Genomic DNA, 12,327 nt, shown 5'->3' with positions numbered 1-12,327 from the left:
TTCCGAAAGTATAATATTACCACCTATTAAAAAGTTATTACCCGAAAGAAAATATATTCTTAGCCTTATGTTCGACCAGTCTCGTAGGAGGTTCCTTTGACCCCTATTAATTCCCTTTTTTATGGCGCTGCTGCAATGGTTGTCGGCATTTGCATAAGACCCTGCCCCAAACCCTCGCATTCCCCCTTTTTGGTTGCAAGATGGCCGCGATATATGATTAATGCCTGCACTTGACTGACTTGACGGACCGGAGTTTCTCGGTTCTGCTGCGCGCCTTTCGCTTGGGCCTGTAAATTGGAAATCGGCCTGCCTTGTGAACATTCGCTATCGCTTTCGTATTCAAAATCAATTATAAAACGACTCTTAATTGGGCGCCTCAATAGGCGCGACACGCCCTGTCAATCACAATTAGCCATCGCCCCTAGGAAACCACTCGAACGAACCGCCACTCAAATTCACAGCCCCTCAAACGATCCGACACGCCTCTAATTCTGCAAATTCATAAGCCAAATGTATCGGCTCTATATCCTTTCATTAGGCGGCCCAAGATGGCGGGCCCCTGTTCATTAAAACCTCATAAATAGCCAAAGTGTTTGTTGTCGCATCTGGCAAGCCCAAATCCCCGGAGAGGGCACATCACCACGGTCCTCGAGTGAATTTCGTATTTCGTGTTTTGTATTTTGTGTACATTGTCGTTGTTGTCATTGCCAGGGGCGCAGATGGATGGGGGTGATCAGGGACAGGAGTCGGGGGTCGGGAGTCAGGAGTTGGTAATAAAGTCATTGCCGTTGTGTCAAATTCGTCACGCCCCTTCGGCGGATGCGAGAGTGGCTGCCGGCAATGCATTAATGTCGCCCTTTGTTTTGCCGATCCTCACCAACGTTCATCCGAGTTCCTCTGGCTGATGATGATGAAGTTGTGCCAGCCAGTCAGGCAGTTGTCAACAATCAACGCTCCCAAAAACCGAGCGAACCCATGCGAACTGCATGCCAATTATAGGCAGCTCGGAGCTATCCTCAACTTCAACCTCAACCTTTCAGCTGCGCCCGACAGAAATCTGTGACGAATGCGCTTATGGCCAAAGCGATCCTCGCCTTATCATCGGTTAATCTTCGACACTTGGGACAGCTGTCAGCGTTTTGCCAACTCATTATGCAGATTTCGACCACAAATGCGACACGAAAATGTCGAAAACAATTTACTGAACGCGACGAACAGCATTTGTCAATGCGAATCGGATCCGTCTATTAAGACCAGCACCGGAGATCGCTCAACTTAAGTAGTCCGGCGAAGCCGCAAGACCACAGAGCTAAAAAACTTATGTTAAAGGGATATTGAATTATGATTTATTATTTTGAATGAGATTTAAAATGATTTATGGGAAATAAAAGAAAACTAGTGAAATTGAAGGTAATATTAATAGGCTATTAATATTGATCGATGGTAATAACCAAATCAGTAATTAAATTTAAATGGCTTGTGAGCTAGTTGACTAAAGGGTTATCAAAAATTAATGTATCAGATAACATAAAGAACTTTTAAACAGCTTACAAATATTGTAATATTTCTAAGGTTTGAGGTACAAAAATTCTAACAGATTTAATAAGTATATTATGGTATAACTTTTCTGTGCAACATTTTAATTGTTGTATATTTTTTCTCGGTGGAGCTGCAATGGAACTTAGCACGAAATGACACCAACCGACAACCGACTTTCGAGCTACCGCATACAAATTATGGTCTCGAATGAAATACCCCAGCGTTTATCCACAAGATACACACAAAAGTGCCGCGCCCTGCGGCAAGATACAGAATGGTCCTCGGCCGAAGTTTCGGGGCAGTGGCAATTTGTATATCTTTGTGATAAATCAAAACATTATCAATAATAAAATCGGTAGCCGTTTGCCACTTGGAAGCGTTTGGGGCGAAATTTGTCGGCTTTTTGTTGTGGTCAGAGAACCGAAAGCCGAAAACCTAAACCGAAAAAAAAAACCCGAATACCGAAGAGCATTTTTGAGTGCTAGTGCTCGTGTGTAATTTGTATGCTAATTCAGCATCGGGTTGAATGTCTGATGAAGCTTAATGTCAGCCAAAGGTGGATCGGAGCAAAAAAGGGGCTAAGATGATGTGGAGGGGGGATTGGACTAAAGTGACATCCATTAACACTTCCCCCGGGTTTGTAGGAGCTGTGAATCTTTTGATTTACCAAATTTCTGTCCGCCGCCTTATCGCCGAGGTAGCGGTAAAGTGGTAAAGTTGCGGAGCTTGGCGTCAACTCATTGCCAGTAAACGAACTAAGTGGGCCCACTAGCATCAACCTCTGTCCGCGAACGTGTCCGGCAAATTCCGTCTCCGTTGGACGGACACCAACGAATCTGCCGCTGGAGGCGCCTTCGTGTGTGTTCCCTGTGAGTTAAGCTAAGTGGCCGACTGAATTGGCTTTCGGGTCGGGAGATCCCTGATGGGAATGTGATTGGATATGGCTGGCCGGCTCGTCTGATCTTATCGTGATATAAATTAGCCGCTACCAGATTAAGCGGAGTACCCAATATGGACCTAATGCATCTTTGAGATTCGAAGGGAAAAATCAAATCAAATTAGGTTACATTTTAGATTTAAATATTTTCGAATTATACAATAAAAGTACTCATTAGAACAATAGCAGCAATTTGTATAAGTTTAAAATTTATATTTTAAAAAGTGCTTCTAAAATAAAATGGCAAAGAACTAAAATCATGGGCACTTTATAACCAGTTAATTTAGATTAGTCATTAGTAAATTTTTTACAGTCTTTTAGGAATTTTTAGTAACATCTATTTTTTGGTGGCTAAAAAGGAGGGCCAGGGAACAAGATGCTTATATAAATTAGTGGTAATTGTGTTGCGGTAAATTCAGCCAACATGATTTACTTCCTATTGAAACCTTTCAAGCTGAGAACAAAGTAAACAGCCTTTCATCTTGTTTAGGGCAAATGGTAATGTTGCTCTTCACAATTTACAACTTCATTAACGCTTTGTGGGATCGCAACGAATCATAAAATTTCATTCATGAATCGGGAAACATTGTGGGTATATTGTTGTGGGTTTTTCCCCCTATATGTTTCGGATTCTTCGATCAAAATGTGCCGCATCACGATCAAGATGCCGGGATGAATGAATCAGAAACTGAAACAGAAATCAGAAATCAGAAACTCAGAAACTGGGAAACGCAGAAAGCAGAAACAAATTGCTATCAGTTGGTTGGTACTCGGTTGGTCTCCCCTTTTGTGCTGCATCATTTCCATGCCCCATGCGGCATTATCCTGTGGCCCAAAACGTGGCCAAGTCGCCGGCCCGAGGTGTCGGCTGTAAGCTAATTGGAAGCGTGTTCAAAGGTGCCGCCAACAAATTAAGTATGAGTTACCAATTTAGCTTTTATATCTCTATCGCACACGCACACATAGCCAACGAGCGGCACATAGATACACACCGATACTCGTGCACTTGGCAGGAAGAGAGATGCGGATGTTGGCCAGGTCGGAACGGCCTCTTCGAGTTGCAGCCTCTTGGGGGTTCCTCGATCTCTTTCTCTTCGGGCCTCTCCCAACCGGTTTTGGGCCCGCTCTCACAACTTAGTTGTAATTGCAGTCCTTTGATTGCATTTGTGTGCCGAGCTGAATTGTTTACATTTATCATAATCAGCACTCGAGTCGTTTGTAACCGCCGCGAGGGTAACTTTTCATCTTTTGGCAACGCGGCGCCAGTTAAACTGGAACTCAGACTTCCACTTCGACTGCGTCTTCGACTTCGACTCCGACTCCGACTCCGAGATGCAGATGCATCTGCATCCCAGACTGGCACTTGATGTAGGTCGCTCGTCGTGTATCTGAGAGCCGGCACTTGATCACCTGACAGGGGAAACGTTGAGTAATTGCTGACAATATGGCTGAGCAGGGAAGGCGACGCGTTTAGTCAAGGATCGGACAGCCGAAAACGGGGACGCGGTCCCTAAAAACCCGAAGCTTATAAAGTTTGGGTACCTGCTTTAACGTTTTTATTAGTTACGTTTTAAAATATAATCAGGAAGATTAGAACATACGTTAGACATAAAAATATTTCAATAAAGAAAAAGGTGATAAACAATAGTTTTTCTAGACATAGAATACATTTTAATAAATTAATTCATTTAATTAAATGAAATCCAGTTAAAATAATCAGAAATCCAAAAGGCTTATAAAAATGTAAACATATGAATAAAATGCAAAGAAAAATTATTTAAAAATTTAAAAAACAGGAACGAATTATTTTAAATGATGGTAATGATTATTAATAAATTTTCTGAAAGGTCTTATTACAAATTAAATACTAAATAAGTAATCCCAATATTTCCTTTTCCCATCGAATCAGCTCGGACTTTCATTGATATTATGGGTTACCCCCAGTTCTACTATTATTTCTATTAGTTAGCCAACGGTTTCCCAACTTTCTGAGCACGGCAATCATGAAAACTGCTGTTTACTCGCATCTGGGCTCATTAAACCGGGCTGAAAGGCTCATGAGGCACTTCCACTCTCTGTGCGGTCGGTTCATTAGTCATTTTTAGTTGATTCGATTAATGGGCTTAGACATTTACGCATTTCTGTTTGTTTTCACGGAAGTGCTCGGAGATTTTCCCATAATTAGAGTCCGGCACAGTTTAGCTCGATTTGTCCGGCAAATTTTCTCAGCCAATAAAACAAATGCCACCGGTAATGGCCCCTGTAATTTGTACTACAACTCAATTTCAATTAAATGCCTGCCGGCGATACTTTCGCCGGCCACTTTCGAAGCGCATTAATAACGCACAAGACCCGGTAATCAGGAGATTTCGGTGGCTCTAAAAGTTTTTTTTATCGCATCGCATGCGTTGCATTGTCACACGTTTGGAAATGAAAATAAATTGCTTTCGGCCGGGTTTCGGATATGGAGCATCGATCTGCATCTCATCCAAATGCACGAGGCTTTTCCCATCTAGTTTACGAACTGTGAGCCACTGGGAGTGGGACCGACCAGTCGATGGACCGACCAGTCGGTCGGATCGGATTGGTATCGGGCATCATTAGCAGCGGAATTGATAGCTTGATTATTCAAATGATTAACAAACGATCGGCTGCTGGCCAAGTTCGATGGGTTCGCTCGAGAGGGTCCAAGCCAAGCCAAAACCAAAACCAAAACCGAGATTGATGGCGCACTTCAGTCGCGGAGAGCTCGCAGGTCATCTGCTCGGCTTCTTGGGGTTTCCGACTCTCATCTTCTCGGTTTTGGAGTTGAAAAATGTGTGCGCCGCTGGCGATGATGGGCCACCTTTGAACTTAGCCGCAAACGGTAGCCAGAGAGCAGGCGGCTTCCAGTTGGAAATTTATGAAAATGATCGCTTCGAAAATTAATAAATATCGAAATAATTTCGAGTGAGTTTCGTATGCAAATTGGCGGCGTGCACAAATCTGCAGAGCGAGTCACATCACATCACCGCTCGGCTTTGCACACTTAAAAGTGTTTGTAGCTGGGGCTTTTGGCCAACTCGTTTTCGTTCGTGGCAAGTGATTAAATTAATAATTAATTAGTTTGAATTTATGAATAACGGTTGTAAATAATCATTAATAAAAATTAAAAAAGATTTCTTTTATTTTAGGACTCTGCGCTCGCCACTCGGCGCTTCGGCTTCCACAAAATACGTAGCAACATCATTAAGATCGATCGGGCAGAGGGAGAATATTCAAATTAGAACGGGCTTCCAGATACACAAATTCGAACTCGAATTGAACTCACCGACTGCGGCCAAATGGTAGCTCTCGTTGGAACTCGGCATTGTTTGCTTAAATATGCTTAAATTTATTGACAACAATTTGCGGTCTTTTGTATCTCCCTTTGTTCGCCTGAAATTATTAATTGGAGTGAAACAGATTTCGCTTTTAAACGCTAATTGGTCGGGAATGAAGTCGCAGCTCTTTATGTTAAACTTTGTCAAATCGGGTTGCCTGTAACTTGAATCGAACTCAAATAAGTAATAAAATCTTAATCGTTTTGCTTTCATAATACATTAGAATGCAAAAAAGTTGAAATACTTTGTATACTCAAATGTTTATTAACAAAGTCAAATTATAATCTCAAGTAGCTGATAGACTTTAGTATTTTTTGTCTAATTGTGAATACGATTTGTAGAACTTGTTGGCATTTGCTTGGATTGAAATTACAATATTGATTCAAATCAAAATGAAAATATCTTCTACTAATTGCAAATCGGAAACAATAAAGTAAAGTAAAATACTGCAATAAGAAAATTATATCATCTCTTTGTGGATCTGTTTGGTGGCTCTTAAAAGAGCCGATGTGCGTTGGTTCTAATCGATGAGATCCTGTCTGTAAAGCAGAATCCTTGTTATGGCTGGTTCCATTTCCACTTCCGTTTCCGGTTATGATTGTTCTGGCTTGTTTGCTGGCCCACAAAAGGGCCTTGGTCCTGGCTGGTTTCTCTCCATTTGGGCTTGGCATTGAATGTTGCCTTTTCCCTCTGCGTTTTGGCCTCGGAAGCTGTTAAGGATGTCCCGGCACTTCCTTCGGCCGCCGAATGCCTTGGGGAGATCCGCTGGGTGGCGATCAACCTCCCAACTTCCCCGGCACTCGACTCAAAATTAAACAAAATACTCGACTCCTCGTTGCTCACTTTCTGTACCAATCATCAGGTTGCCTTGGCGGTTCGGTGCGCACCTGGCTGCGTCCTCATTTGGGCGGTGCCCCGCCCATCGGAACGGATCCGGGCACCGGAACCACCATTCCGGCGGCGGCTGCTGCGGCGGCCAGACCCACCATGTCCGCCTCGTGCATCGGCTTCTTCTTCAGGATGCTCAGGTCGTTCACGTTCTCCAGGAAGGATTTGTGGGCGGAGAAGACCTTCACGCTGTCGAAGTCCTTCTTCAGCTCCTCGATGTCGCGCTTCTGCTTGGCCCTGCGGTTCTGGAACCAGGTGATCACCTGGGCATTCGAGAGTCCCAGGGAGGCGGCGATCTCATCCCGATCCGCTGGCGAGAGGTACTTCTGGTAGAGGAACCGCTTCTCCAGCTCGAAGATCTGGTGGTTGGTGAAGGCGGTGCGCGACTTGCGCTTCTTCTTCGGCTGCGGTCGGTTCGAGAATATGTCCAAGTGGGATTTGTCTAAAATGGAACAAGAAACAGAAGTGGGTTAGTTATTTATTCTTAAAGAATTTAATTGTAATACTAAAGCAATTATTGGAAGGGGTTTAATGCTTAAACTGTTTCATTTCTTCGCAAACTTTCCACTACCTATCAATACAAATATTACTTAATATGTTGCAAAAATACCCAGCTCACACAATTCATATTAATTAGAGTGGCTAGCTTTGAGGTGAATTCTTAAATGCTTGGCATTTTGAGAACCGGTTACTAACAAGCGACTTCGCCTTTGCTTTTAATTGCCGAGCCGGACTGGCCGCGTGTTAATTTAAGTGCGGTGATTGATACATTTTATGAATGTAATTGCAAGCGCAATCGCAATCGCAGTTGCAGTTCTCGGATCCGAGATCCCAGAGATCGGAGTGCTCGGATCTCGGATCTCGGCTTAAAGTGTATAATTTCGAGTTGATTGATTGCGCGAATTGTGGGCGTTCATTGGCTTTGTGGGTCTAATGACGCCCGCAGATTTCTCAGGCAGCGCGACTTATGCAAGCTGCTCATTTGTCTCGTTTGCGGTGTGATTTATAATAATTATTGACACCTACAAATCAGTTTTAAGTGGTACACGTAGCCATGGCTTGATTAATGAGCCACTGCCCCGTACTTAAGCCGCTGATTGAGCTTGCATAACGTTTCCTGGTGCAAAATCCCAGATGCGGTGCCAATCAAAGCCATCAGAGATCGGTGGTCCGTGATCGGCAATCTGACCACGACCATCAGCATAAATATTTGTTTATTGAATATTATTTGCCAACCGGTTTGGAGCTGGCCGCTGTCCGATGGGCGATGGCTTCACACCCATTCCGATTGCTTGTCAAACAAACTAGATCGACATTAAAAACTAATTAAATGCCCTCCAACCGAATGCAAACGAAGTCCCCGGAGAATGGGTGTGTGGTGTGTGGTGTGGGTATACCCGTTTTAGTATACGGAATGCATAATTTGGTCGTTTGTTATCTCGAGCACGTTTTGTAACCCAAAACCCATTAGGCACTTGACTGCACGCCTCCCTTTCTGCCTTTCTCCGAGCCTTTCTCCCTCTGCTGCGCAGCTATTTTGTATTTGTTTTTATCGGGGCCTCATTAAGTAATTTCCATGACTTATCTCCGGAGAAAGGGAACCGAGTAGGCCACTTGGGTATCCTTTTTCCCTCTCAGGTGTCCACTTACAGCGCATAAATATGGCCCTTAGTTAGGGGGAGTTTTGTTTTGGTCGCATTTGTCAGGGTTACATATCCCGCACATCCAATATGTTTGGGAACGCTTGGGAAACCTGATCGATTTTCGAGGAACCTGCAGAGCAACAGTTGGCCACAGCAACTCTATGTTTTAATTTGGCGCGAGTACTGGGAATTGCAATAAGAAATCACCAGCAGCCGAGGCGACACAGCGTCTGGCATTTGTTGGTTTACGGGGAAAAAGGAAAACCAGTTGATCCACCCACTAAATGAGTTCAAGAGGAAATGCACAACGTTTTGTGAAAACGTGAAAACATCTCAACTGGAGTGCGAGTGATATAAATGGGCCCTTCCATAAATTAAGAACCCCATGTCCTCGCAGCTGCCTATCTGCCCAGAATTCCTCCCATGAACTGATGATAGACAAACGACGCCTCCGGAGTCGAAAATTCGAAAAGATCTGTCGTAAATATTTCGTCTACGGGTTATACAATCCACGATAAACTGTAATATGTGTATTTTGTCAACTCAATACTGGGAGATATGGCATTATACAACGACAGAGTGTCGTCGCTAATCGCTCGTTCAGGGTATTTTAAAACATGTTTACGACTGAAGCTATAGCCACTATATAGTCGGGGCCCGAGTTGGTCGGCCATTAGTTTTGAGTAGCAGCAAATGGAAACGGCATGTTAATTGTTCGCCGACAAAACTCGATTAGGTAATGCACCAGCTAGCTAATTGTTGCTAATCGCTGCAGAATCGACACGACTACACAAATGCAAAGAACTATTAACCATTAATTGCCATGAAACCGCTGTCATTTTGGGGGAGGAGTGCGGGGATTTCTAGAACGCCCACTAAGTTCACTCGAATCAGAATTTGTTTGAACTGAGCGATGGGGAAGGGAACTTGACCTGCCACCTGCAGTCGATGGACTACACTTCCGATTAGTACACATAAATCCAAAGCTAAAGAATCGAACTCAATATTTTATCGTCAACTTGCTCCATTCGCTGCTGTCTGCTACTGGCGCATGCTGCCAATTAATTAAAAGTCCGAAATCGAATCGGTTGGGAAATTTACATAACAAAAGACTTCAAGTTTGGGGGAAGCGGGGAACGAGACCATTTGTTTCAATTAAACGAAATACGAATTTGCTGATTGATAAATGGCAAACATCATAATAAGCTGAATATTCAGCTGCTGCGTTTTCAATTCCCCAATTTCCAAACGATAACAAATTAGAAGCTTTTATTCTAATTAAGAAATCGGGTAAATTCATTTCGGAAATTGAGACATTTATCAATGGCAGCACACTGCGCAAAATCGAATGTTGTGTTTTTCAGAATTTAAACGATAAATCATTGAATTAAGTGTTTTCATTATAATAATTTGGAATACAGGGAGAGTAAACGTAAGCTCATGCACTTAGCTTCTTTTAAATTATGTGCAATACTTCAAAAATATTTATGATTTCACGAAAATGGAAAGTTGATTTCAAGTAATGCTTTAAAACGATCTTTTAATTCTTAATTCAGTCCGCTAATTTAAACTTGTCCTAAAAGACAACAATGAACTAATATCTTCGAATAAAAAAAAATAGCAGAGGGGATATTTGTTCCCTAAATTATTTGACTACTTTCCTGTCTTAAAAACACAGAGGGTTATATCTTTATATACGATGCTTACCTTGAGACTCGTCAAAGTCCTTGGTGGTCATCTGGAAGAGTGCATCCAGAGGCGTTCCATTGGCTTTGGCCTTGGCAACCGCTGCGGCATTGTTGGCCCCACTGGCCGCTCCCCCGCTCCCGCTGCTCCCTGCGACGGGCTGGCGGTAGTGGTGGATCCACTGGTTCCCGCCTGGGCCGACGACTGCGGACTGTGGCTCCGGCGGACACTGGCGGCGGAGGCGGCAGCGGCGGCCGCGGAGTCCCTGGCGATCTCCGGGGAGCAGCAGTCGCTGGCCGCCGAACTGGAGCGATCGGAGCCGCTCTCCGAGGGAATGATGTCCATGCCCATGTGGCGCAGCAGCTGCGCCTGGGCGTTGAAGTGCTCCTGCAGCTGGCGGTGGTAGTCCAGCGCCAACCGCTGCTCGTAGTGCAGCAGGGCGGAGGGGATGAAGGGGCGGACGGGCATGGCGGGACCCAGGAGGTGGTCCCACGGCCGGACAATCTGTCCGCCGGGCAGGAGCATGGCAGCAGCCGCCGCCGGATGGACGTCAAGTGGCTCCGTTCGGGGCTGCAGTAATCCTCCGGAGGAGACCACTGGTCTGGAGGCAGGAGGAGCCAGGAGGTTGGAGTTCGGCGGCGGGGAAACGGACTCATCGCGCTGCTTCTCCGAGTGACCCAGGATGTCCGCGATGGAGAAGCTCTTCACGCCCTCGATGGCCGACTTGGTGGTGTTCGTCTGGGGCTCCGGAACCGCTGCCGGCGGACTGGGCGTGTGCTCACGTGGCTCCGAGGAGGACGAGGACATGCGCAGGCGCTTTAGCGGCTGGAAGTAGTCCTCCGGCAGGTTGCCGACGGCATTCCGGCTGAGTCCAGAGGCTGCTGCGGCAGCTGCTGCGGCTGCCGCGGCCGCTGCTGCGTGGTGCTGCATCAGCAGCTGCTGCTGCTGCAGCAGATCGATGGTGCTGGCTCGCGGATGCTGCAGCGGATGCGAGTGCGTTTGCGGATGCGGATGGTGCTGCGTGGGCAGCGGACTGGGCGCTCCGCCCACGGAGATTTCGGATTCGGCGGGACTGGCCGGACGCATGGTTGGAGGGCAGAGCATTAGGTTTGCTACAACACTTGGGTTTTCCGGGAGCTTCGCTTTTCTGTTTAGGGAGCACTAAACTGTTTTTTTCTGACGGCTTAATCACTGCACTTTCAAGTGGTTACTGACGATCGGGAATGGCTCTTCGTATGAGCAGACCCGTACTGGTATCTTGTTATTTTACTCTGATTAGTTAACACTAATGTATCGACACGACGACGCTGATCCAACGTAGGACCTTTCAACTCGACGCTTCGCAGTCAACTGTTCAGATTCGAAACTAGATTGAAGATTGGTTTGCTAACTAGACACGTCGATATTTCTTCAGTTCTTTTGCTGCCGCTGCTCTCTCGTGACTCACTCGCCCTCTCCCTCTTGCTCTCGCGCTCGCTGTATCGCTTGCTCTCCGAGCGAGAGAGAAAAAACCAGTTCTGCGAGGGAGCGAGATGCCGCTATGCGCTTGCCATCCCTTTCGTTTCAGCTCCCAGCACCAATCGGCTACAGCAACAAAAAATAGCAATGGTGGCGTAAACGTAACGGTAATTATGGCGTTCATCATGCGGCTGGTGTGCGAGAGGGACGGCGTCTGGCGGTGCGAGCGAGACGGAGGCTCCTCAGATTGTAACGAGACTGTATTTAGTATTTTAGTCGCTGCAAAGTTTTCACAACTCCAAGTGCGTCGACTGCGACGCAGGCCGCGGCAGAGGAGTCTAAAAACCGCTCAGCACCTCCCGAAAACCCCCGTCCATACGCCCCGTAACCCCTCACAGTTAGCATTAATGACGATGACCCCCGAAGGCAGCCCGCGTTTAATTGTCAAGCGTTTGCAATTAATTTGCTGTAAGAAAAACGAACAATTAATTTGGAGGAAAACAAAAAAGAGAAAAGTGGAGGAAATAAAAATGCGCATAAATTTGAAGACATTTGGAAATTAATTTGAGCCTGAGAATGGAAACGAGGCCAGTTTCGGTTAAACGACCAGGAATATTCTCTATTTTTAGCCGATATTGGTTAGGAGACACTTTGTTTAATTGAAACTAATTGTTTGCATTTCTTGTTTCACACCCAACTGTTTGTTTGGTGACCCAAAAACGCTATTACTTTTAACACAGTCGTTTGTCGGCATAAAACTGAATATTGTCAGACCCGACGGCTTGTCCTATTGGTGAACAATTTTTTTTTTAAC

The 12,327-nt window shown here is 45.3% G+C and overlaps 1 protein-coding gene across 1 annotated transcript; it reads right to left on the bottom strand.

Annotated features, from left to right (window-relative positions):
* Positions 1-6,650: 6,650 nt before the first annotated feature.
* On the bottom strand, positions 6,651-11,393 carry LOC108098489 (homeobox protein HMX3). The gene is made up of 3 exons (XM_043209073.1): positions 10,311-11,393; positions 10,077-10,215; positions 6,651-7,168 (listed from the first exon to the last, which is right to left on the bottom strand). The coding sequence occupies exons 1-3, from the start codon at positions 11,157-11,159 to the stop codon at positions 6,738-6,740; spliced, it is 1,419 nt and encodes a 472-aa protein (XP_043065008.1). The 5' UTR covers positions 11,160-11,393; the 3' UTR covers positions 6,651-6,737.
* Positions 11,394-12,327: the final 934 nt, after the last annotated feature.

Source organism: Drosophila ficusphila, unplaced genomic scaffold (genome assembly GCF_018152265.1).
Source record: "Drosophila ficusphila isolate 14025-0441.05 unplaced genomic scaffold, ASM1815226v1 contig_791, whole genome shotgun sequence".
Lineage (NCBI taxonomy): Eukaryota > Metazoa > Arthropoda > Insecta > Diptera > Drosophilidae > Drosophila > Drosophila ficusphila.
The sequence above is the reverse complement of the archived record's forward strand: the minus strand, read 5'-3'. Positions and strand labels throughout refer to the sequence as shown.

What these genes read in the sequence shown, in the direction of transcription:
- LOC108098489 (XM_043209073.1), bottom strand. Translation starts at nt 11,159, where the DNA reads ATGCTCTGCCCTCCAACCATGCGTCCGGCCAGTCCCGCCGAATCCGAA. An exon ending in AGATCGCCAGGGACTCCGCG is followed by an intron (nt 10,216 to 10,310) that starts GCCGCCGCTGCC and finishes CACTACCGCCAG; the next exon opens with CCCGTCGCAGGGAGCAGCGG. An exon ending in GGACTTTGACGAGTCTCAAG is followed by an intron (nt 7,169 to 10,076) that starts GTAAGCATCGTA and finishes GTTCCATTTTAG; the next exon opens with ACAAATCCCACTTGGACATA.